This window comes from Taudactylus pleione, unplaced genomic scaffold (genome assembly GCF_031769625.1).
Source record: "Taudactylus pleione unplaced genomic scaffold, aTauple2 ptg000025l, whole genome shotgun sequence".
NCBI classification, from domain to species: domain Eukaryota; kingdom Metazoa; phylum Chordata; class Amphibia; order Anura; family Myobatrachidae; genus Taudactylus; species Taudactylus pleione.
In genome coordinates, this window is record NW_028284427.1 from 3179371 (window position 1) to 3201170 (window position 21800).

The 21800-nt window shown below is 50.2% G+C and overlaps 1 protein-coding gene across 4 annotated transcripts in view; it reads left to right on the forward strand.

Moving 5' to 3' along the window:
* The window catches only part of CTNNA1 (catenin alpha 1), a 235030-nt gene that overhangs the window by 165448 nt on the left and 47782 nt on the right, over positions 1–21800 (forward strand). For all 4 annotated transcript variants that reach the window (XM_088451270.1, XM_088451266.1, XM_088451286.1 and 1 more), the window contains one exon: positions 17879–18060. In XM_088451270.1, the coding sequence (XP_088307396.1) occupies positions 17879–18060 (182 nt within the window). The remainder of the gene's footprint in view (positions 1–17878; positions 18061–21800) is intronic.

Genomic DNA, 21800 nt, shown 5'->3' on the forward strand with positions numbered 1-21800 from the left:
GTTTTAGTTGGTGCCCAGCCGGAGTCGGGTCACCCCAGGCAGTGGGGCTGCATAAGCAGCCCCATAGCTTTATTTTTATTTTTAAAAATCAGATTTTATTATTTTATTTTTTACTATCTTCAGAGCGGCAGCATCAGACTGGACGTCCACGCTGCCGCTCCAACAGCCCCGCTGGCGCTGCGACGCCAGTACTGATCTGGGGATCGCAGCGGGACCCCGGATTCAGTACTAGTGTGGCTCCGGGACCTCCCAAGGACTGCTGCCGGACACACGGGGCCAGGGAAGCCGCATGCAGCGCGAAGCGCTGCACGCGGGGGAACAAAGGCAGTCTTTAGCCGCCGGTCTCTGGGGACAGACCGGCGGCGCTAGTAGCGGCGGCGGGCTCCCCCCTCTGTGGCATACCCCGCGTGACCGCTGGACCACCAGGGTGTAAGTACCGGCGGGGAACCGGCTTCCCTGGGGGTTTATCACTAGCAGGGGAGACAGCCTTCCCTGCTTTAGCGGCTCCTCCCCTCAGCCCAGCGCGCCTTCTCTCACGTGTGCTGACGTCGCTGGGCTGTTATCTCCTGGCCACTCCTCCTCAGAGCTCTCCGACGGCCATCTTCTCCAGGCAGCATCGCAGAGCTCCCGGGCGGTATACAGTGGACCAGTCCCCCTGCGTACCTCTCCCCCTACAAAGGACAGTGTTTGCAGCGCTATAGCCCTCCCAGACACTGAATCTGGGAGGTTGATTGTTGCTGAAGGTGCAGTGAGTACTAACTTCTCTGCATGGTATGTGACTTTTGCTAGTGCTGCCTGTCTGTGCTTATTTCTACTTACTGTCAGCTTATACCTATCCCTTTCCTTCTCCTACGGCCCGCAGGTGCGTGGGGGAGGGGTGTTCTTTCTGTGTACCTCGCTTATATAGATCTACGTATTTGTGAGCTCCGTCATATACAGCGGTGTGCTACTCGGTACCATATTGTGGGCTGTTTGTGTTGCATACTTGGGAGTGCGCAGGTGTTATACGCCTTACCGCGTTTCGGTGATACATTGTTATTGCAAAAGTTTTGTGTCATGTCTGATGAGGAGAATGAGCGCTCCGTGGCTCCTGTGTTGTTTTCCTGCCGAGGCTGTTCGGCAGGGGTTGATGGGGCGGATTTGTCTCAGGACGGTCTGTGCGGGCGGTGCCAGCTGGTACCTGGTCCCTCTAAACCCCCGGTGGCACAGGATCCTCCCTGGGCGATGTTTACGCAAGTGCTGGCGTCGATCGCGGACCGGCTTGCGGTCCCGACTGCGGTCCCTTCTAGGGAGTTGCCCGAGCCTACCATCCCCCGTTCCCCGGGTGTGACGCGTCTGGTGCAGTCTCCTACCAGGTCTCAGACTGTGGGTCCTTATGCGGGATTGCCTGTATACGTGCAATCTCCCACGGTGCCGCAGCAGTCGATGGTACCCTTTCAGGGGTATCCTCAAACGGTACCCCCTCCCTGGGTGGATGTCCTCTCCAGCTCTGTTCAGAGCCTGGCGGCTTCGTCATCGGCTTTTCAGTCTATGTTGCACAGTGATTTGCCCCCAAAGGCATCCAAGCGACCTGTTTCGGCTTCACTGGCGGCGCGGTTCACGGACATGGACGTGTCTTCGGATGACTGGGAGATCCATGAAGACTCTGACTCGGATTCCGGGGCCCAGGAGGTGGAGGCTAAGTCCTCCATTAATGTGCCGGCATTGGTTAGGGCGGTGCGGGCCATCCTTCATATAGAGGAGGATGCGCCGGCTCCCAGGTCGAAGTACCCTAATTTTAAAAAGGCCAAAGTAGCTTTGACTGTTTTTCCCCTGTCTGACCAGTTGACGGATCATATGGCAGGGGCCTAGCAGTTGCCCAGCAAGAGATTCCAACCGCAGAAACGGTTGGCTTCAAACTATCCTTTTCCTGAGGCTTATTGCAGGAAATGGGAAACTCCGCCTGCGGTGGATTCCCATGTCACCCGCTTAATTAAAACGCTGCCTTTGCCGTCGATCTCCTCCCTGAAAGATCCCACGGACAGGAAAGTGGAGACTTGTTTAAAGTCTATCTACTCTCTCTCAGGGGCGGTGGCCCGTCCGTCCATGGCCATCTCTTGGGTGGCTAAGGCCATCGAGAGCTGGGCCAATGCTTTGGAGGATACCTTTCCGGATGATGCTCCGGAGATCCAGAGAGCGTTGATAGGACAAATGAGGGATGCGGCTTCCTACATTGGGGAAGCATCGTTGGATGCAAGCCTGCTGACCTCTAGGGTGTCGGCTGCAGCTGTGTAGGCGGCTCGGTCCTTGTGGCTGACGCAGACTCCAAAAAGAGCCTGGAGGCCTTACCTTTTAATGGAGAGGTGCTTTTTGGTCCAGACTTGGACAAAATAGTGGATACTCTGGCTAAGTCTAAATCAACCTTCCTCCCTTTGGCTTCTGCACCTACCAAGGTACGGAGCTCTGCCTTTCCGTCCTTTCGGGTTCAGGGCAAGGCCAAAGGTCAGTCCTTCCCGAGGCAGTCGGCGACCAAGGCCGCTTCTAAGCCCAAGAAGCAGGCCTGGAGTGCCAGGCGCCCTTCTTCCAAGCAGGAAAATAAACCTTCTGCCTGATGGGATGGGCCTCCCTCTGGGGGACCCCAGAGTGGGAGGCTGACTTCTTCTATTTGCCCAGTTCTGGCACAATACCACCACGGATGCCTGGGTTCGAGAAGTGGTCTCCCAGGCGTACGCTCTGTCTTTTCGGCACAGACCGCCCCACCAGTTTTCCTGCACGAGTCCTTCTCAGGACAAGACCAAGACTTTACAGATTCAGGAAGCTATAGAGTCTTTGCTGAAAGCTGGGGTCATTGTTCCCGTTCCTCAATTACAACGAGGGATGGGGTACTATTCTTCTCTGTTTCTGGTGCAGAAACCCAATGGTTTTCATCGCCCTATCCTCAACTTGAAGTCTCAGAACAAATATCTCAGAGTTCCCAAGTTCAGGATGGAAACGTTACGTTCCATCATTCTGGCGATGGAACCTGGGGATTACATGGTGTCCCTGGATATCCACGACGCCTACCTCTATGTTCCGATAGCACCTTTGCACCAGCGGTATCTGAGGTTCGCTATTCTTCAACATCATTATCAGTTCCGGGCGCTACCCTTTGGACTCTCCACGGCACCGAGGGTATTCACAAAGATTATGGCGGTCATGGCCGCACATCTTCGGAACCAGAATGTACGGCTGCTGCCGTATCTGGATGACCTCCTGTTGCTGGCGAGCTCCCCGGAGGTACTGCTTCAACATCTCCACCTGACGATCGCTTGCCTGCAAGCGCACGGGTGGCTGATAAATTGGAAAAAGTCCTCCCTGATTCCATCACAGCGGATGGTTCATTTGGGAGCCCTGCTGGATTCTCGTCAGCAAAAGATCTTACTGACCCCGGAAAAGGTCTCCTCCCTACAGCTGCGGATACACAGTTGCCTGAGCAGTTGTCGCCTGTCGGTCCATTCGGCTATGAGAGTTCTGGGGTCCATGGTGTCGACATTCGACATGGTGGAATTTGCCCAGTTCCATTCACGGCCCCTGCAGGGGCCGATTCTATCGGAATGGAACGGGTTACCTCACCGGATTCGCTCTCAGATGCTGGTGTTGTTCCCGGAGGTTCGGCAGTCTTTGGCTTGGTGGCTTCAGACAGCTCATCTGGTCGAGGGGTGCCCCTTTTGGATCCCGGACTGGGTCCTGCTCATGACGGATGCCAGTCTCCGGGGTTGGGGGGCAGTGACCGTCTCATTGTCGCTTCAGGGTTGTTGGTCTGCGGAGGAAGCACTTCTCCCCATCAATATCCTGGAACTGCGGGCAGTGTACAGGGCCCTGCAGTTGTCCGGCCCCGCTCTTCACGGAAGGGCGGTTCAGGTGCAGTCCGACAATGCTGCCACGGTGGCATATATGAACCACCAAGGAGGAACTCGCAGTCGGGCAGCGATGTCGGAGGTATCTCGCATCCTAGCTTGGGCGGAGTGCCACATTCCAGCGATCTCGGCGGTCTTCATCCCCGGAGTCCTCAATTGGGAGGTGGACTTCCTCAGCCGTCACGACGTGCATCCCGGGGAATGGTCGCTTCACCCAGAGGTGTTTCAGCTACTCGTGGACAGATTAGGGCTGCCGGAGCTGGACTTGATGGCCTCCCGTCACAATCCCAAGTTGCCTGTTTACGGGTCAAGGACAAGAGACGCAGGCACCTGTCTTGTGGACGCGCTGTCGGTGAAATGGACGTTTCACCCGGCCTATCTGTTTCCACCGATATCCCTACTTCCTCGGGTTCTGCGGAAATGCAAGCAGGACGGTGGCACGCTCGTGCTGGTGGCTCCGGCGTGGCCCAGACATCCTTGGTACTCCGATCTGAGGAGCCTCTCCATCAACGCTCCGTACCTTCTTCCTCAGCGTCGGGACCTGTTGTCTCAAGGGCCCTGCCTTTACCTGGATCTGGGTCGGCTGTCTTTAACTGCGTGGCTCTTGAGACAGCCGTCTTGAGGTCGCGGGGCTTCTCCAGTTCGGTTATTGGTACCATGCTCAGGGCACGCAAGCCTGCTTCCGCACGGATTTACCACAGGGTGTTGCGCACTTAGTTTCAGTGGTGTGAGTCCAGAAGCTATGATCCTCAGGTGTTCCGAGTTTCTGGGATCTTGGAATTTCTTCAATCAGGTTTGGACCTCGGCTTACGCCTTGCCTCTCTGAAGGTTCATGTGTCCGCTTTGTCCATGTGGTTCCAACGACGGATTGCTACACTGCCAGATGTTCACACCTTTTTCCATGGTGTTCTCAGGATCCAGCCTCCCTTCGTGCCTCCTTGGGACTTGGCGGTGGTGCTACGGGTCCTGCAGGGTCCCCCTTTTGAGCCTATTGAGTCAGTGGAACTCAAGTGGCTGACGTTTAAGACGTCTCTCCTGGCGATTGCTTCTGCCAGGAGGGTGTCAGAATTGGGGGCGCTTTCCTGTCACCCTCCTTTTCTGATTTTTCACCAGGACAGAGCGGTGCTCCACATTCGTCCTGAGTTTTTGCCCAAAGTGGTCTCAAAGTTTCACATTAATCAGGAACTTGTTGTGCCAGCATTTCAGTCACCTGATCTTTCAGCTGGTTAGGCTTCCTTAGATGTAGTCTGGGCGCTTAGAATCTATGTGGACCGGACTGCTTCGGTTAGGAAGTCTAATTCATTATTTGTCCTCTTCGGTTTTCACAAGAGGGGTTGGCCTGCCAACAAACAAACGTTAGCCCGTTGGCTTCGTTCCGTTATTTGTGAGGCTTATGCACGGGAAGGTTTGCCTGTGTCAGCCTCTGTTAATGCTCATTCCACTCGTTCTGTGGGTCCCTCTTGGGCTGCTAGACGTGGCGCTTCTGCTGTTCAGCTGTGTAAGGCGGCCACTTGGTCTTCAATTCAGACGTTTTTGAGGTTTTATGCGTTTGACACCTTCGCCTCTCAGGATGCATCCTTTGGGCGCCGGGTACTCCTTTCAGCACAGGAGCGTCCCCACCCTTAGTTGAACTGCTATGGGACATCCCCAAGGTCAACCCTGTGGACCCCTATGGACCCTGATGTAGAAAACAAGAGATATGGTAAGAACTTACCTTTGTTATCTTTGTTTCTACGAAGTCCATAGGGTCCACAGGGCGCCCGCCCTGACGCACCTGGCTTCATATGGGCTATGTGGCTGGTCACCGGTTTTCCGTCTCCCATTTCTGTGAGTATGGTTTCTTGTGTGTTCCAGTCTTCCTTCTCTCTGTTTAGTCTCCACCTCCGGCCTTGGCTGCTTACCAACTGAGGTGCCTGTGGCTCGGGGGCGGGGTATAGAGGAGGACGGACCCAAGTGCATCCTGGGAGCAGCAAAGCTTTAAATGCGTGGTGCCCGTGGATCCAGATCCAGCTATACCCCAAGGTCAACCCTGTGGACCCTATGGACTTCGTAGAAACAGAGATAACAAAGGTAAGTTCTTACCATATCTCTTGTTGTACTATGCAAAGTGGGCTCCAAAAATTACGATATGAGGATATGCAAACTATGAATGTGTGTATTATTATACAACTATTGTATCCATGTACAGTCAGGTGCATAAATATTGGGACCTTGACAGAATTTTCATATTTTGGCCTCTATTCACCACCGTAATGGCTTTGAAATGAAACAACCAAGATGTGCTTTAACTGCAGACTTTCAGATTTAATTTGAGTAACCTATACCATCAGTCCAACAATATATAAATAAATTTGCCAATAATATGCTAAGATCTGTCCCGTCTCCGGCATGTGCAGTGGGGTCACATACATGCCTTGATGAAGCAAAACCATAATGCTGAGTGTACACTGCCCGATTTATCGGACTTTTGATTGAACGGCGATATATCATGTGTGCTCGGCCAGTGTGTATAGACGATATGTGTGTGAACGACACGTTCAGATATTTCGCGTCAGCTGTGCAGCACAGCCAATGGGCGATATATCTGCTGATATATCGGCACATCGTGCTGTGTGTACGGACAGTCAGCTGACCGCCCATACACTTGCTGCAGAGACCGCCGGTGACTGACATCACAACTGGGCGGTCCCAGTTGTAATGTGAGGCACAACACATTGAGCTGACGATCGATAAGTATGTATGCACTTACCAGTCGTCAGATGGGACGGCGGATTGGCCGGATGGCCTAGTGTGTACCCAGCTTGAGAGAAACCTACGTCGGTGGATCACTGTGCTCCACCTAAAGACATATGAATGATTTTTTTAAAACCATTAAATACTATTCAAACTATCCTATAGCCTATGAGGGATAATATAGCAACAACAAGTGTGAATGTCAGTCATCTCTTTAAAACTATTTCCATAACCGTAAAACAGACATCTATTGTCATGAGAGGATACCGGATTATTTCATGTGGGGTTATTGCACTGGATCAACCCATCTGATCACAAAACATAGAGACATAGGGCAACTATGTAAATGAAAAATCATAAATCGATGAAGAAAAGATCCATATGCATAGTGATAGTAAGAGAGGATAATGTTGATATAAAATATAAACCAATACTGGCTGAAAAATCATGTCCAAAACAATAAATGAGAATATGGGTCTCTAACAAACCTAACTATGTACCACTGAATAAAATAAACACATGCCAATCAGGTATCACAAGGACATTAATGAAAGACTGTGATTAGAAATTGGATATTTAGGAACCTTTTCTCCCTCAAATATCTTCAAATACCTTGGCAAGAATTAAAACCACATCATTGGATAGTAATAATTTGATTTATATAGCACTTTCTACTTCAGGATCTATAGAAGGTCCACAGGGTGATGCAAAGTCATCCGGGCACCTTACGCAGTAAATTCTACTCCCTCTATACCCCGACCCCGGGCCGGAGGCTCCTCAGTTTCGTTGGGTGCCCGGCCGGAGTCGGGTCACTGAACACGCAGTGGTGCTGTTGCTAAACAGTCCCTGAAGTTTGAAGATTCTTCTCGTGCGGCAGCACGGACAGTCCAGTGGAAGTTCGCACTGCCGCACCATCACCTCGCTGGCGCCGAGACGCCTGTACTGATCCGAGGATCTCGGCGGGCCTCTGGGGTCTTGGCTAGCAGAGACCCTGGAGGATCCCTAGACTGCGGCCGGATGCTACGGGGCAGCAGGTAAGAGACACGTGCCGCTGTGGTGCGTGCCGAACGCAGTCTTTTTCCTCCAGGGCTGGGGACTCCCTGGGGTTGACACCGTGTGGAACCAGGCACTGTGTACTTGCTTCCACAAAGCCACATGGGACAGGGAGCTGGAGTTGGCGAGAATGCTCCAGCGTCAAAGAGGTTAATCGCTGGCCAGGGAGGCAGCCTTCCCTGTTATAAAGCTTGCCCCTCGCTGCTGCACAGCACGCCTTTCCACCGCGGTCTGGTTGAACTGTAGCAGCTTCCTTCTTCCGGCTCCACCCCCCATGAGTTCTTCGATGGCCATCTCGCCTGGCTGCGTGTCGCAGATCTCGGCGGGCACTGCAGAGTATGGGTCCCCCTACATACCTCTCTTCCTGATGGTGGTCAATGTATGTAGCACCTTGTCCTACTAGACACTAAATCTGTGTAGTTGACCAGTAAGTGCCATTAAGTGCAGGTATTGTTTTGTTCTTCATTTGTCTGCGACTGTATGCTAGTTCTGTCTGTCTGAGTTTCTTTTGCTATAACTGTCAGCCATTTTTTTGCTATCCCTGTACTTATTCTGCTATTCTGAGCAATAGCACTGGTGTTGTGCGGGTGTGGCTAAAGTCGCAGGCTGTGACCTTATTATACAGTCACATCTATAGAGTGGTATCCTCTTCACTATGACTGGCAGTGAGAGTGATATGCCTAATTTGGCTCCTACTAAACTGCACTGTAAGAAATGTACAGCAGTAGTAGGGGCAGGGGACATAGCCTCTGAGGAGTTATGTTTGCGGTGTTATACCTCTCCAGGTCCCTCTGCGGCTTCTGCCGCTCAGCAGGAGCTGCCATGGAAGTGCTTTGCAAAAAGCACTGACAACCATTGTGGGAGGTTTGGCAGGCCCTCCTGTATTTCCACAGTTCGGTTTTCAACAGCAGCACCTTATGCCAGCGCAAAACTTGCTGCAACCATCTGCACCCACACAGGTGTTGACCCCCCAGTGGGTTAATACAGTTCCCGCTGTATTGCAAGGTGCGACTGAGGTACAGCAGAGCGATGCACCCATCAGCAGACGGGCTAAAAGGGACTTGTTGTCGTTGCAATCTACTTTGTGGGAGGCAGGGGTCAAGTCAAAAATATATATTCCAGGTTTGATACAGGCTGTGAAGGCAGCCCTGATCATTGAGGAGGATATTGGCTTACTAAATGCCAGGATTTTTTCGGCGGCCATTGCGGCTCGCCGCTCTTTGTCGTTCCGTTCTTGGAGGGCTGATGTGGAATCCAAGAAGGGGTTAGAGTGGTTGCCTTATGACGGTAAAGTCTTGTTTGGCCCTGATTTGGAGTCTGCTTGTCTGCCTTCTGCTCCAACCTCTTCGGGGGCACGGACTTCGTCCTTTCGGACCTATCGGGTCCCAGGTAAGGCTAGAACTCAGGGCCTGATTCAGACCCGCTCGCGAGCGCTGAGCGCTCGCTAGCGGGTCGATGTTGCCCAAGTGCGCATGTGCACGACGGAGGCGGCTCCGTTGTGCGCATGCGCAAAACCCTAATAACGACGGCCAAGCCGTCGTTATGGGTCTCACACCTAAGGGGGCGTGCTGTCGATGTTGATTGACAGCACGCCCCCTTTGGTGGGCGTGCCGGGGGCGTGGCTGCCAGACGGAGGCGTTCCCATGGGAACGCCTACCGTCTGCGGCCGGCCCCACTGACATCACTAGTGATGTCAGTGGGAGTGCTTTTGGCTCTGATAGAGCCAAAAGCACTCCAGGGCTTGCGTCAGCGAGACCCTACCGCAGGGTCTCGTCAAAAGCCCGATGGTCGCGATGGTCTTGACCATCGCGACCATTATTTTGGCCGCTCGCTATAGCTGTGGGTGGTCACCCACAGCTATGCGAGCGGCCAGGAGGCCGCTCCAAAAGGTAGGAGGGACGGTCCTGATTCAGAGCGAGCGCTCTGTCAGAGCATCCGGCTCTGAATCAGGGACTCAGTCCTTTCAAAGGCCATCCACCGCCAAGAAATCTGTGAGGCCTAAGAAGCAGCCCTGGAGTACCAGACATCTAGTTGCCAAGCCTGATGACAAGCCCCCCGCTTGATGGGACGGGCCTCCTCCTGGGGGACCCCAGGGTGGGATGCCGACTGCTTCAGTTCACCCATTACTGGTGTCAGACTACCACAGATTCCTGGGTGAGGGAAGTGGTCTCTCTGGGGTACTCCCTCTCCTTCCACAGAAGGCCTCCCCATCAATTAATTTGCATAGGACTTCCGAAAAACTCGGACAAGGCTTTGGCTATTCAAGAGGTGGTACAATCCATGCTGCAGGGGGGAACGGGTTATTATTCCAGCCTTTTTCTAGTCAGAAACCAAACTGTTCATACCATCCTATTCTCAATCTCAGGTCCCTGAACAAATTCCTCAGGGTACCCAGGTTCAGAATGGAAACCCTGTGCTCAGTTATACTGGCCATGGAACCTGGAGATTTTATGGTATCCCTGGATATTCAGGATGTATACCTGCATATTCTGATTGTTTTAGCTCACCAATGTTTTCTCAGATTCGCTGTGTCACAACAGCACTTCCAGTTCCAGGCTCTGCCATTTGGCCTTGCCACTGCACCTAGGGTGTTTTATAAAAGTCATGGCGGTAATGGCAGCCCATCTACGGCTGCAGGGGATCTGCCTATTACCTTACCTGGATGACCTCTTACTACTAGCAGGGTCCCCAGAGGTGCTTCACCACCACCTGCAGCTAACGATATTTGTGCTCCAGGTACACGGGTGGTTGATAAATTGGAAGAAGTCCTCACTGATTCCGTCTCAAAGGATGCTCCATCTGGGAGCCCTGTTGGATTCACAACAGCAAAGGATTTTTCTGAGAGCAGAAAAGATCTCCACTTTGCAGACACGTGTACGCAGATGCCTTAACAAACGCTGAGTGTCAGTCCACTCAGCAATGCAGTTACTGGGATCTATGGTGTCAGACTGCTTGTTGTAGGGCCCGGAAAGCCTGTGCAGTTGCAGTCAGACAATGCCACAATAGTGTATTACCTAAACCATCAAGGAGGAACTCGAAGTCAGGCAGCAATGACAGAGGTGTCACGCATTCTGACATGGGCGGAAGGCCATCTACCAGCCATATCAGTGGTGCTCATTCCAGGAGTGCTGAATTGGGAGCTGGACTTCCTCAGCCGTCACGATGTGCATCCTGGGGAATGGTCTTTTCACCAGGAAGTGTTTCAACTCCTAGTGGACAAGTGGGGCCTACCAGACGTGGACCTCATGGCCTCTCTACTAAATCACAAGCTGCCTCAGTATGTATCCAGGACAAGAGACGCCAGAGCTCTCTTGGTGGATGCTCTGTCAGTTAAGTGGACCTTCCAGTTTGTGTACCTGATTCCTCCAATCTCCCTCCTTCCTCAAGTAATTCGGAAGTTCAAACAAGAGGGAGGCATGGTGGCTGCTGGTGGCTCCAGCGTGGCCCCGACGCCTTTGGTACTCAGATCTTCGGAGTCTCTCCATCGACACTCCATGGCTGTTGCCTCAACGTCCGGACCTGTTGTCTGAGGGTCCTTGCCTCTACCCAGATCTGAGTCGGCGGGGTGGCTCTTGAGACATTCCTCTTAAGGTCCAAGGGTTTTTCCTGCTCTGTGGTTAACACCATGCTCAGAGCACGTAAACCTGCTTCTGCTAGAATTTACCACAGGGTATGGCATACCTGTTTTGAATGGTGACGTCCAAAAAGTTATGACCCCCAGGTGTTTAGGATATCTGGAGTGTTGGCCTTCCTGCAGGTGGGTTTGGACTTTGGTCTCCCCCTTGCAACACTGAAGGTCCATATCTCGGCCCTTTTAGTGTGGTTCCAGCGAAGGATTGCTCCTCCTCCTGAATGCTGCACTTTTCTGCAGGGGGTCCTTCGTATCCATCCTCCGTTTGTCCCCCCTGTAGCGCCTTGGGATTTGGCTGTTGTTCTCAGGGCCCTCCCTTTTAACCACTGGGCTCAGAACTCAAATGTCTTACTGCCAAGACTGTTTGTTTTTCTTCTGGCCATTGCTTCTGCCAGAAGAGTTTCCAATTTGGGGGCTCTATCTGGTCGTTCTCATTTCTATTTTTTCTCAGGGACAGGGCAGTGCTTCAAACTCGCCCTGGGTTCCTTCCTAAGGTGGTCTCTAGTTTCCACATTAATGAGGAAATTATTGTGGCAGCCTTTAACTCCAGACCTCTCGGCAGGGGAGTCCTCATTGGATGTGGTACGTGCCCTCAAGATTTATGTGGATCGTACCAGTTCTCTCCGGAAATCAGACTTTATTAGTATTTTATGGTTTCCACAAGGGAGGATGGCCGGCCAATAAACAAACTTTGGCTATATGGCTTCCTATGAGGCTTACATTCATGAAGGCCTTCCAGTCCCGCCCTCTGTTACTGCTCATTCTCCTCTGTCTATGGACCCTTCGTGGGCAGCTCGGCGTGGTGCCTTGGCTGTACAGCTTTGTAAGGTGGCCACGTGGTCTTCTGTCCAGACCTTTTTGGGGTATTACTCTTTTGAAACCTTTTGCCACTCAGGGTGCTTCCTTTGGGTGGCGGATTCTCCTTTCTGCACAGGAGTGTCCCCACCCTTGAGGGTATTGCTTGGGGAATCCCTAAGGTCACCCTGTGGACCTTTTATGGATCCTGAAGTAGAAAAGTAGAGAGATGGTAAGAACTTACCCTTGTTATCTCTTTTTCTATGAGGTCCATAGGGCACCCGCCCTGACGCACCTGTGCTTCAGTTGGGCTTCGCTCTGGTCACCGGTTTTGCATCTTCTTCTGCGTGAGAATGTGATTCTAGTGTGTTCCAGACTTTCTTCTCGCTCTTTTATCCTCCTCCGACCTTTGGCTTGCTACGTAACTCAAGAGCCTCCGGCCCGGGGGCGAGGTATAGAGGGAGACCCGTTGCATCCTCGGAGAAGAATTTACTGTGTGTGGTGCCCAGATGACTCTGCCTCACCTATACCCCCAAGGTCACCCTGTGGACCCTATGGACCTCGTAGAAAAAGATAACAAGGGTAAGTTCTTACCAGATCTCTACTTTTTCTCCACAAGGACTCAAATGGCTTTAATGGAATTCAGGCAAAAATACAGAGATTTAACTGTACAGAAAATGCAGAAACCATGAACATAAAAGTTCAGGCAGCCATTTTGGGTCATAAATTCCAAGGATTATTTATCCTACCATAGCAACGAAGATACCAGACAAGGCAGCCATCTTTGGTGCGCTACATGGGTTATACTGAACGAGATAGGCAATTCCTGGATGGAATGACATGTAATGGGGGAGCTACAGAATACTAAATTGAGATATACAATCCTTCCAAAATCAGCTTATGTTTATCCTACACATTAGCGCAATGGTTCTCAAACTCTGTCCTCAGGACCCCACACAGTTCACATTTTGCAGGTCACCCAGTTGGTGCACAGGTGTATTCATTACTCACTGACACATTTTAAAAGTTTCATAGGTGAGCTAATATCTCACTTGTGATTCTGTGAGGAGACCTGTAAAACATGCACTGTTTGGGGTCCTGAGGACAGAGTTTGAGATTCTGTGGACTAGAGTACCAGGCAGCAGCAGTCTTGGGCGCACTACATAGGTTGCAGTGTGCGAGCAAGCAATACTTGGAACTAAGAAATCTAGGGGTAAAATGGAAAAAAAATGACTAATGGATACTTTATCAGAGAGATATAATAAGAGTTAAAGTTTCAAACAGACTGATAAATTGCAATAAAGCACTAGACTGACGGTATCTTAAATACGGAATAGCGGCTATGAGAGGTGTAGCCGCAGTATTTGATTGAACATTTAGGGGCTGATTATTGAGTCGCTAGCAAAATGGCTCTAATGGCAGCTACGGAAGCCAGATTTACTACCATATGCTAATGCGAAAATGTGTAGGGCGAATGCGGGGAGTTGTCTGTGCGTCTGCAGTGGAAAGCCATGCCGCACAGTTATTTTGTGCCAACCACGTATAATCAGTGTGCAGTATCATTAGTATCTGCACTTGCACAAGCCCCATATTAGGTGCAAGAGATATGTCAGCTCTGGCTCCCCTTCCTCGTACAAATGACTCAGAATCTCACAGAGCTTTAGATAGATGCCCATGACACTACCAATAGACAGGGCGATTCTGTATGTGAAATTGGGCACTAACAATTTCGCGTAAAGATCGATCCAGCCAAGTTCCGTCCGACTCAGAATAGGATGGATGCAAAGATGTGTAAATTCGAATTTGTGCCTGCACACAGAGATCAGTCAGACTCAGGTTTAGGCACTTCAATTGTTAAATCTTTTTGGACCAAGCACTTCTAAACTTGAGACTTTGGACCATTTGCCCGTACTCCTGCTGTGCCCTTCCTGACGTCTGACAGGCAGAGCAGAGCCCTGAGCTGGATTCTGTGATAGCCTGTGTCTAATATGACACAGGCTATATTCAGAAAGAAAATAATTGGTTATAATAGAAAATAAATTAAATAAAACCTACTTGCGCATGGAGATCTCCGGTTTTTGAGGTGCTCAGCTGGGGTGCAGTGATAGTCCCATCCGGCACCTCAGCTGGCCACACAGATCAGCTAATGTGTTACAGAAGCAGCAAACTGATCAGAGATCCCTGTGTTCGGGTAAGCATATTTGCTATTAAAAATATAAACACCTATTTTTTTTTTCTACATACAGCCTGTGTCCTATCATACACAGTCTGCATGCACCATCTGCGCCATCTGTACACTCTGCACTACCTTACTGGGTATTGCGAAAGCCTTATGGGGGGTATCCACTAAGCGATTTAAGCAAGCGATTGCACGATAACGATGTCGTTATCTTGCAATCGCTCGCAAATCGCGCATGCATCGTGCATGTTTTGGACGGAAGCAACCCGCGATGCGCGTGCCCGCGGGTCGATTCCGACATCGCCCGTACATGCAGGTCAACCTGATGATCTCGTCAGGTTTTGCATGTGCGGGGATGAGGGATGTGCCGGGACTGAACGAGTGAACGTTCAGGCCTAGCACATCGCTAGCTATACAAACGACAGCACGATTGCAATGTCGCAATCGTACTGTCGTTTGTATATCGCTAAGTGGATACCCCCCATTATGCAAACACATCACCGGGACAGGGCTTTGTCGCAAGCTCTGTCCCGACACCTTTATTATGATACATCCCTGTGATATTTAATAATCTTCTTTAAAATGTGAATTGTTATAAATAAATAAACCCCATAGCCGCTATTTAGTTACTAATTTCATTTTCGAGATGTCTATACTCAATTTGTTTTTACAATATATTCCTTTAAAAAATAAACAATATTTACAAAAAAAATAAATAAATAATAAAGATGAATTGTTAATGTTTAATAGTTAATTATTGTATATTGATCCCAAGATGCACTGCTAAGAACTCTAAACTCTGTACATGGTAACACACTAGGGAAGGGGTTCTCAATGCCATTCCTCAAGTGCCACCAACAGGTCATGTTTTTTGGATATCTTTAATCATGCACAAGTGACTTATTTTATTTTGCTGGGTCAGTAATTACCCCACTTCTTCCACAGACAGAAATCCTCAAAACATGTCCTGTTGGAAAACTAAGGGTTGAGGTTGAGACCAACTGCAATAAGGTTTATTTTATGCTCTACCAGTATATGCTTGGAGTGTAAGATTAAAAACTCCACCTAGATTGGTCCCTGGGTTGAATGACACCCATGATGACCCCAGCGCTGTGAAGTGGCAATGCTAACCACAATGCTGCCCTTTAATTTACATAATTTCTTGTGGACAGAAGCTGATCTCCCTGGCAGGGCTGCAGCCAGTCACTCTCAAGGACATCTAAAAGATGCTCCAGGTTCAGCTTTCTGGGTTGCAGGGTACCACTCGCCCTCCCCTAGTTATGCTCCTGCTACGTGGCTGCACATGCTCCTTCCTAAATTCTTTGGACCTGAAGCAAAGATGAAAGTAAATTATTTGCCCATATCTATATATTCAATAGTTTCTTATATACTGCAGTATTTTCTGTTGCGCTTTATAATTGGAAACAGTAAAAGAACAAAACTGGGTCATAGAGGTAAGAGGGCTCTGCTCACAAGATTAGTCTATAGCCTTGGTGGCTAACCTTGACACTCCAGATGTTGTGGAACTACATATCCCAGCATACACTGCTACCATTTTGCTATTAGGGCATGCTAAAACTGTGGCAAGGCATGCTGGGATATGTAGTTCCACAACATCTGGAGTGTCAAGATTAGCCACCACTGGTCTATAGGGAATAGGCATGACTACACAAGGATAGGTACTACATGTTGCATATTGGTCCAGCCAGATTGCAGAGGTTCTTGGTGGGCTGTATGATCCAGTCACACAGGAATGTTAGTCTAGTGTTAGGAGGATGTGAAAGTGAAGAAAGAAAATGTGAGGTTATGTGTGGACTGTGAGAGGGGATGTAATTATATAGGGAAGCTATGGAGGTTATGTGGGCGATTCTGGAATCTGATAAGCTTGTCTGAAGAGGTGACTTTTCAGGGAGCGCTTGAAGGCTTGAAGACTAGTGGAAATTCTTATTGTGTGTGGGAGGGCATTCCACAGAGTGGGTGCAGCCCGAAAAAGTCCTGTAACCGTGCATGGGAGCAAGTAATGCTAGTGGATGAGAGACGCAGATCTTGTGCAGAGTGCAGGGCTGGATTAACAATGGGGCGGGTGGAGCTACAGCTCCAGGCCTCCCATTGAAAATAGGCCCACACAGACTGCAGTGCAGGCAGAAAAAAAGTGTTTTTTTGTTTTTTTTCCTGTCAACACTAAGGAACAGCTCAGTCAGCTCTCCCCTAATGGCTACCAAAAACAATTTAGTCCATTGTGACCTCCCCACCCGTTCTCCTCCTCTTGGAGGATCGATAGGCCAGTCCCCTTAAGTGTGCCTCAAGCCCCTGTACCATCACAACTTATGTGTGTATGTGGGTGTGTATGTATGTACACACCCACATACACATATATATATAGCAGTCAAATGGGCGGCACTCTGGACGGCTTGTATAAAACACACTAAAACTCAGTTTAAGTTATCAATGCTTCAGAACTTGTATTCATTCTTTCGTCAGGATTACTGAAAGGACGAATACAAGTTCTGAAATGTTGATAACTTAAATGGATTTTAATTGTTTTATACAAGCCGTCCAGAGTGCCGCCCATTCGACTGCTACATGGTTCCCTCCCTTCACAGGCAGAGGTAATTAGGAGGGCACCAGACGCCATAGCACTATACTTTGCACAGGAGTGCTGGCCTACACATGCACAGTCAGCGGCATAGCAGGGCTAACTCCTGAGCGGCACCGTGCCACTTAAGTGTGTAACGTCATGCCATTGCGTAGAGCTACTGAGGCCGCCGGCACCTGAAAATGCAGCACTGCTCGGAGCGTCCAGGGAGAACGCTGCACTGGCCACACCACCCTATGTAAATCACAACCAATCCGCACTGGTCATGACCCCACATCACCAGTCACACTGCTACGGCACTTATCACACCCCCTGCAGCGGCATACAATAGGCCCATCAAAAATTTCAGCTCCAGGCCCATGTGGACATTAATCTGGCACTGGCAGAGTGGAGAGGACGGGTTGGGAGATATTTTGAGATAAGTGAAGAGATGTATGTTGGTGGGGTTTGGTTAATAGCTTTATGTGTAAGAAATAGTAGTTTATATTGAACACTGTAGAAAAAACGGTATCCAATGGAGGGAGTGACAAAGCGGATCAACAGATGATACCGAGTGTGCACATATTGAAATCTCACCGCATCTACCAGTGTATCATATGTGCCTGTTAGCTAGTAGTCCTCATCAGCATGCATTTGCACCTGCCCTATACTAGGTGCAAAAGATACACGTTCAGACAAATGGATTGTCATTTACATTCAGGTTTGCATGGCAAGCATTTCAGTGAACAATTCCCAATACAATGCTGTTCCACCTCTTTGATTGTAAGTGTAGATGCCATTTAAATGTATCACTAGCCATTTTCTGAGCCTGTGCAGTGAGAATTTACGCAATATACTGTCTGCAAATGAGCGTATGTTCAACTCTTCATCAGCCCCATGTATCTTCTACATGTTTTCGTTTAAATAACCTATCCTAGCAGTTGTGCTCATTTGCTGCTCACCTCTGTTATCTGGGCTTCGGTTCAGATATCTGCTGTAATGCAAAACTGCCTGTTTATATTCTGTCCACTTTTTAGGCAATAATGGCTCAACTTCCACAAGAACAAAAGGCTAAAATTGCAGAACAGGTTGCTAGCTTCCAAGAAGAAAAAAGCAAACTGGATGCTGAAGTATCAAAATGGGATGATAGTGGAAATGATATTATCGTTCTGGCAAAGCAGATGTGCATGATAATGATGGAGATGACAGATTTTACTAGGTAAGTTTTCTTTGTCATATCCTTATCCGATTTTGCCATTTTTAGAATTTTTTTTATAACAAAACTGTTTTATATCCTTATTTACACCACAATAATTTATATGAACAAACCCTTAATCAATACAACTGCTGATGAGACCAGGCCTGTCCGAAGACCAATGTTTTGATGTATGTGGAGATTTTATGAGGTTTTTTTTATTACATTACTTTTGCACTGGCTCTATTTAGTAACCATTACTTACCTGTGTAGATGTATCACATTTTGGTTATCCCCATAGTCATATAAAAACATATGCCAGGACAGCCCAAGCAACAAAGGGCTGTCCTGGTAAAGACTCCATTTTGCCGATTCCTTGGTTCACACATGCGCAGAGGGTTGTCACGGTGATGTCAAAGCCAAACAGTGCGCTAAGATTAAAGGTGTGCTGCTCTAGAAGAAGAGACCATACACACAATGTAATGAAGAGATGACATTAAGTTTCAATCAAAAATTAGAGAAGCTTTGCTTCTCTCATTTTATTAAATACTGTCCCACAGCAGCCCCCATTAAAACCTATTAGGGCTACAAAAACTAGACGGACGAGTGAAAAGGTGGAGAAATCACTTATTTCTCTGCACTTTCACATCTATAAATATGGAGTACTCCAGTAGTTCTCAATCTCCATCTTCAAGTATCCCCAACAGGCTTTGTTTTGAGAACTTCGGTGTGTGGAAGCATGTGGGATAATTACCTAGCAGAATAGAGCTCATCTCTGCTTGATTAAAGAAATTCATTAAACATAGTCCGTTGGTGCTGGGGTTGAGAACATCTAGAGAAAAGCATTCTTGTTAGTTTACTAAATAGAGCCCATAGTGCCTTCCATTATTTCTTGTTAGTGAAGTTGGCATTTTCCTTCAATATCAACCTCAACAGAAGTTGACATTGCTGCCTCTAAATAATTAATCAGTACTCATAACCTTATTCCTTTTATAGGTTTTTTCCTTGAAATGGTTAGATAACATATTGTAAAAAGACTAGCAATTTTTCAGAATGCCTATTTCTACTTCAGGGTCCATAGGGTATCCACAGGATACCTTGGGGTATAGGTGTGACGTCAGTCATCGGGCACCATAGAGTTAAGCTTTCAGCCTCCCAGGATGCACTAGGGTCCCCCTCCTATACCCCGCCCCCGAGCCAAGGCACCTCAGTTTCGTTTGGTGCCCGGCCGGAGTCAGGTGCACCTGTTGGAGTGGGGGCTAGAAGAGCCCCTGAAGCTTTTCTTCATGCAGCTGTGGCTGCACATCTGGATGTACAGCATGGACAGTCAGTCCTGACGTCCATGCTGTCTTCCCCACACCCCCGCCGGTACCAGAACGCCGGTACCGATCCGGGGATGCTGGTGAGCATCTGGGGTCACTGCTAGCGGTGACCCCAGATGTTCCGGACCATGGCCGGATTCAAGGGGGACAGCAAGGTAAGCAGCGGGGTCCCGCGGTGGGTCCCCGCTGTTACATGGTCCAGAGTCCCCAGGCAGGGGGCTCCCTGGGGACTGGCTGCAGTGTGGGGCCAGGTAAGAACCTGCTCTTCCACTACCCCCCTGTGACAGCGGACCGCAGCAGAGCGGTAGCGCTGCGGCGTCCCGGGGGTTAAATGCATGCCAGGGGAGCGCGCCTTCCCTGTCTCACAGCTGGCGCCTCCCCCGCTGCACCACAGCCCTCTCTGCACACTGCCGACTGGTCCTGTAGCAGCGCTCCTCCCCCAGGCCAGCCTCCTCTCTGCTCCTCGGCGGCCATCTTTCCAGAACGCATGGTGAACGCGAAGCACTGGACGGAAGCATCGTGGTCTGGGTCCCCCCGCATACCTCTCCTCCGCTGTGGCAGGTCTGTGTATGCAGCACTGTGTCCTACCAGGCCCTGTGTCTGCATAGTTGAGTGATCAGCGCTGTTAGTGTAGGAATTGATTTTTCTTTGCATTGTATGTGACTGTGCTAGCGCTGCTGCCTGTAACTTCTATGCTGGCTGTCAGCTTTATTACTGTCCCTGTCCTTTCTGCTAAGCCCTTGCGGTGCTGCAGGGTGGTCTCTCGCCTATTTAATATATAATTGGTGAGAGGGGTCACATACTTGGTGCCATCATGTCTGAAAGTGATTTTCCTCTCCGGCTACAGTGTACTACGTGTAAAGTACCGTTAGCAGAGGGGGAGGGTAGTGCGGAGGGCCTCTGCCGGCAGTGTTTGTCAATGGCGCGGCCTATTACGGTTACAGCACCGGTACAGGAGCCGCCCGGGGCTTGTTTCGCTCAGGCGCTTACGACCTTAGCAACCCGCGTTTACACAGATGGGTTTGTCCCAGCAGTCAGTGGTGTCGTCACCCATGCAGGGTTTCCCACGACAATTGGTGGTACCCCACAGTCTCCCTATTTCCCCGCTCCCGGTTTCTCAGGAGCCGGCGTGGGTTAACTCCCTGACGAGTTCTGTACAGCACTTGTCGGATGTGTTGCAAGGGGAGTCTGTGATTCAGCCACATAAACGGCCGGTGGCGTCTCTGTCGGTTCCTTATGAGGATGACGAAGGGACGTCTGATGATGGGGAGATTCTGGATCCTTACGATCAGGAACCTCTCCATACTAAGGACGCTGACGCTAAGTCCAAAGTATATATTCCTGGACTTATTCGGGCAGTCCGCACAGCCTTGGTGATTGAGGACGAAGTTCCCCCAGCGGCTAAATCCAAGTATGCCTTTTTTAAAGGGCGATGCCACAGTCTTTCCTCTTTCGGGTCAGTTAATGGACCATTTAGAGGAGGCGTGGAAACAGCCTGGCAAACGTTACCAGCCGCAAAGGCACCTGGCGGTGGCTTATCCATTCGCGGATAATTATTTTGCAAAGTGGGAATCCCCTCCACAGGTGGATTCTCACGTGACCCGTCTTGTCCGTAGTGCCACATTGCCGATGCCATCCATGTCCTCCCTTAAGGATGCTACGGACCGCAAGGTGGAGATCTGCCTGAAGTCCGCTTATTCCCTTGCGGGGGGGCAGCACGGCCGGCTATGGCCATTTGCTGGGTTGCCAGAGCGATGGAGCGCTGGGCGGATTCATTGGAGGTGTCTTTTGATTCCGACTGTCCGGCTGATCAGGCGGAGTTGATTGGTAATCTCCGTGATTTGGCCACTTATATCAACGAGGCGGCCTTAGACATTAGTACCCTGGTGTCTCGAATTTCTTCAGCAGCGGTGGCCGCTCGTCGCACCTTGTGGTTGCGATCCTGGAAGGCGGACGCTGATTCCAAAAAGGGTTTGGAGGCGTTGCCATTTACCGGAGAAGTTCTCTTCGGTCCGGATCTAGACAAGATTGTGGCCACGCTGGCGGCAGCCAAATCGGCATGTCTCCCGTCGGCCGCTGCTCCTTCTGGTTCTGGACCATCGTCCTTTCGGTCTTATAGGGCCCAGGGCAGGCCCAAACCTCAGTCTTTTCCTCGACAGGCTGGTCCTAAGAAATCGGCCAAGCCCCGGAAGCAGGCATGGCGTACCAGACGTCCGGCCCCTAAGCCAAATGACAAGCCTGCGGCCTGACGGTCCGGGCCTCCCTTTGGGGGATCCCAAAGTGGGAGGCCGCCTGCTGCAGTTCGCCCGGTGTTGGTCGGTTACCACGACAGACACTTGGGTTCTCGAGGTGGTCTCCCAAGGGTACGCCCTCTCTTTCCGGCACAGACCCCCGGCTCGATTCTTCACCACGGGTCTACCATCAGACCGGTAAAAGGCCACG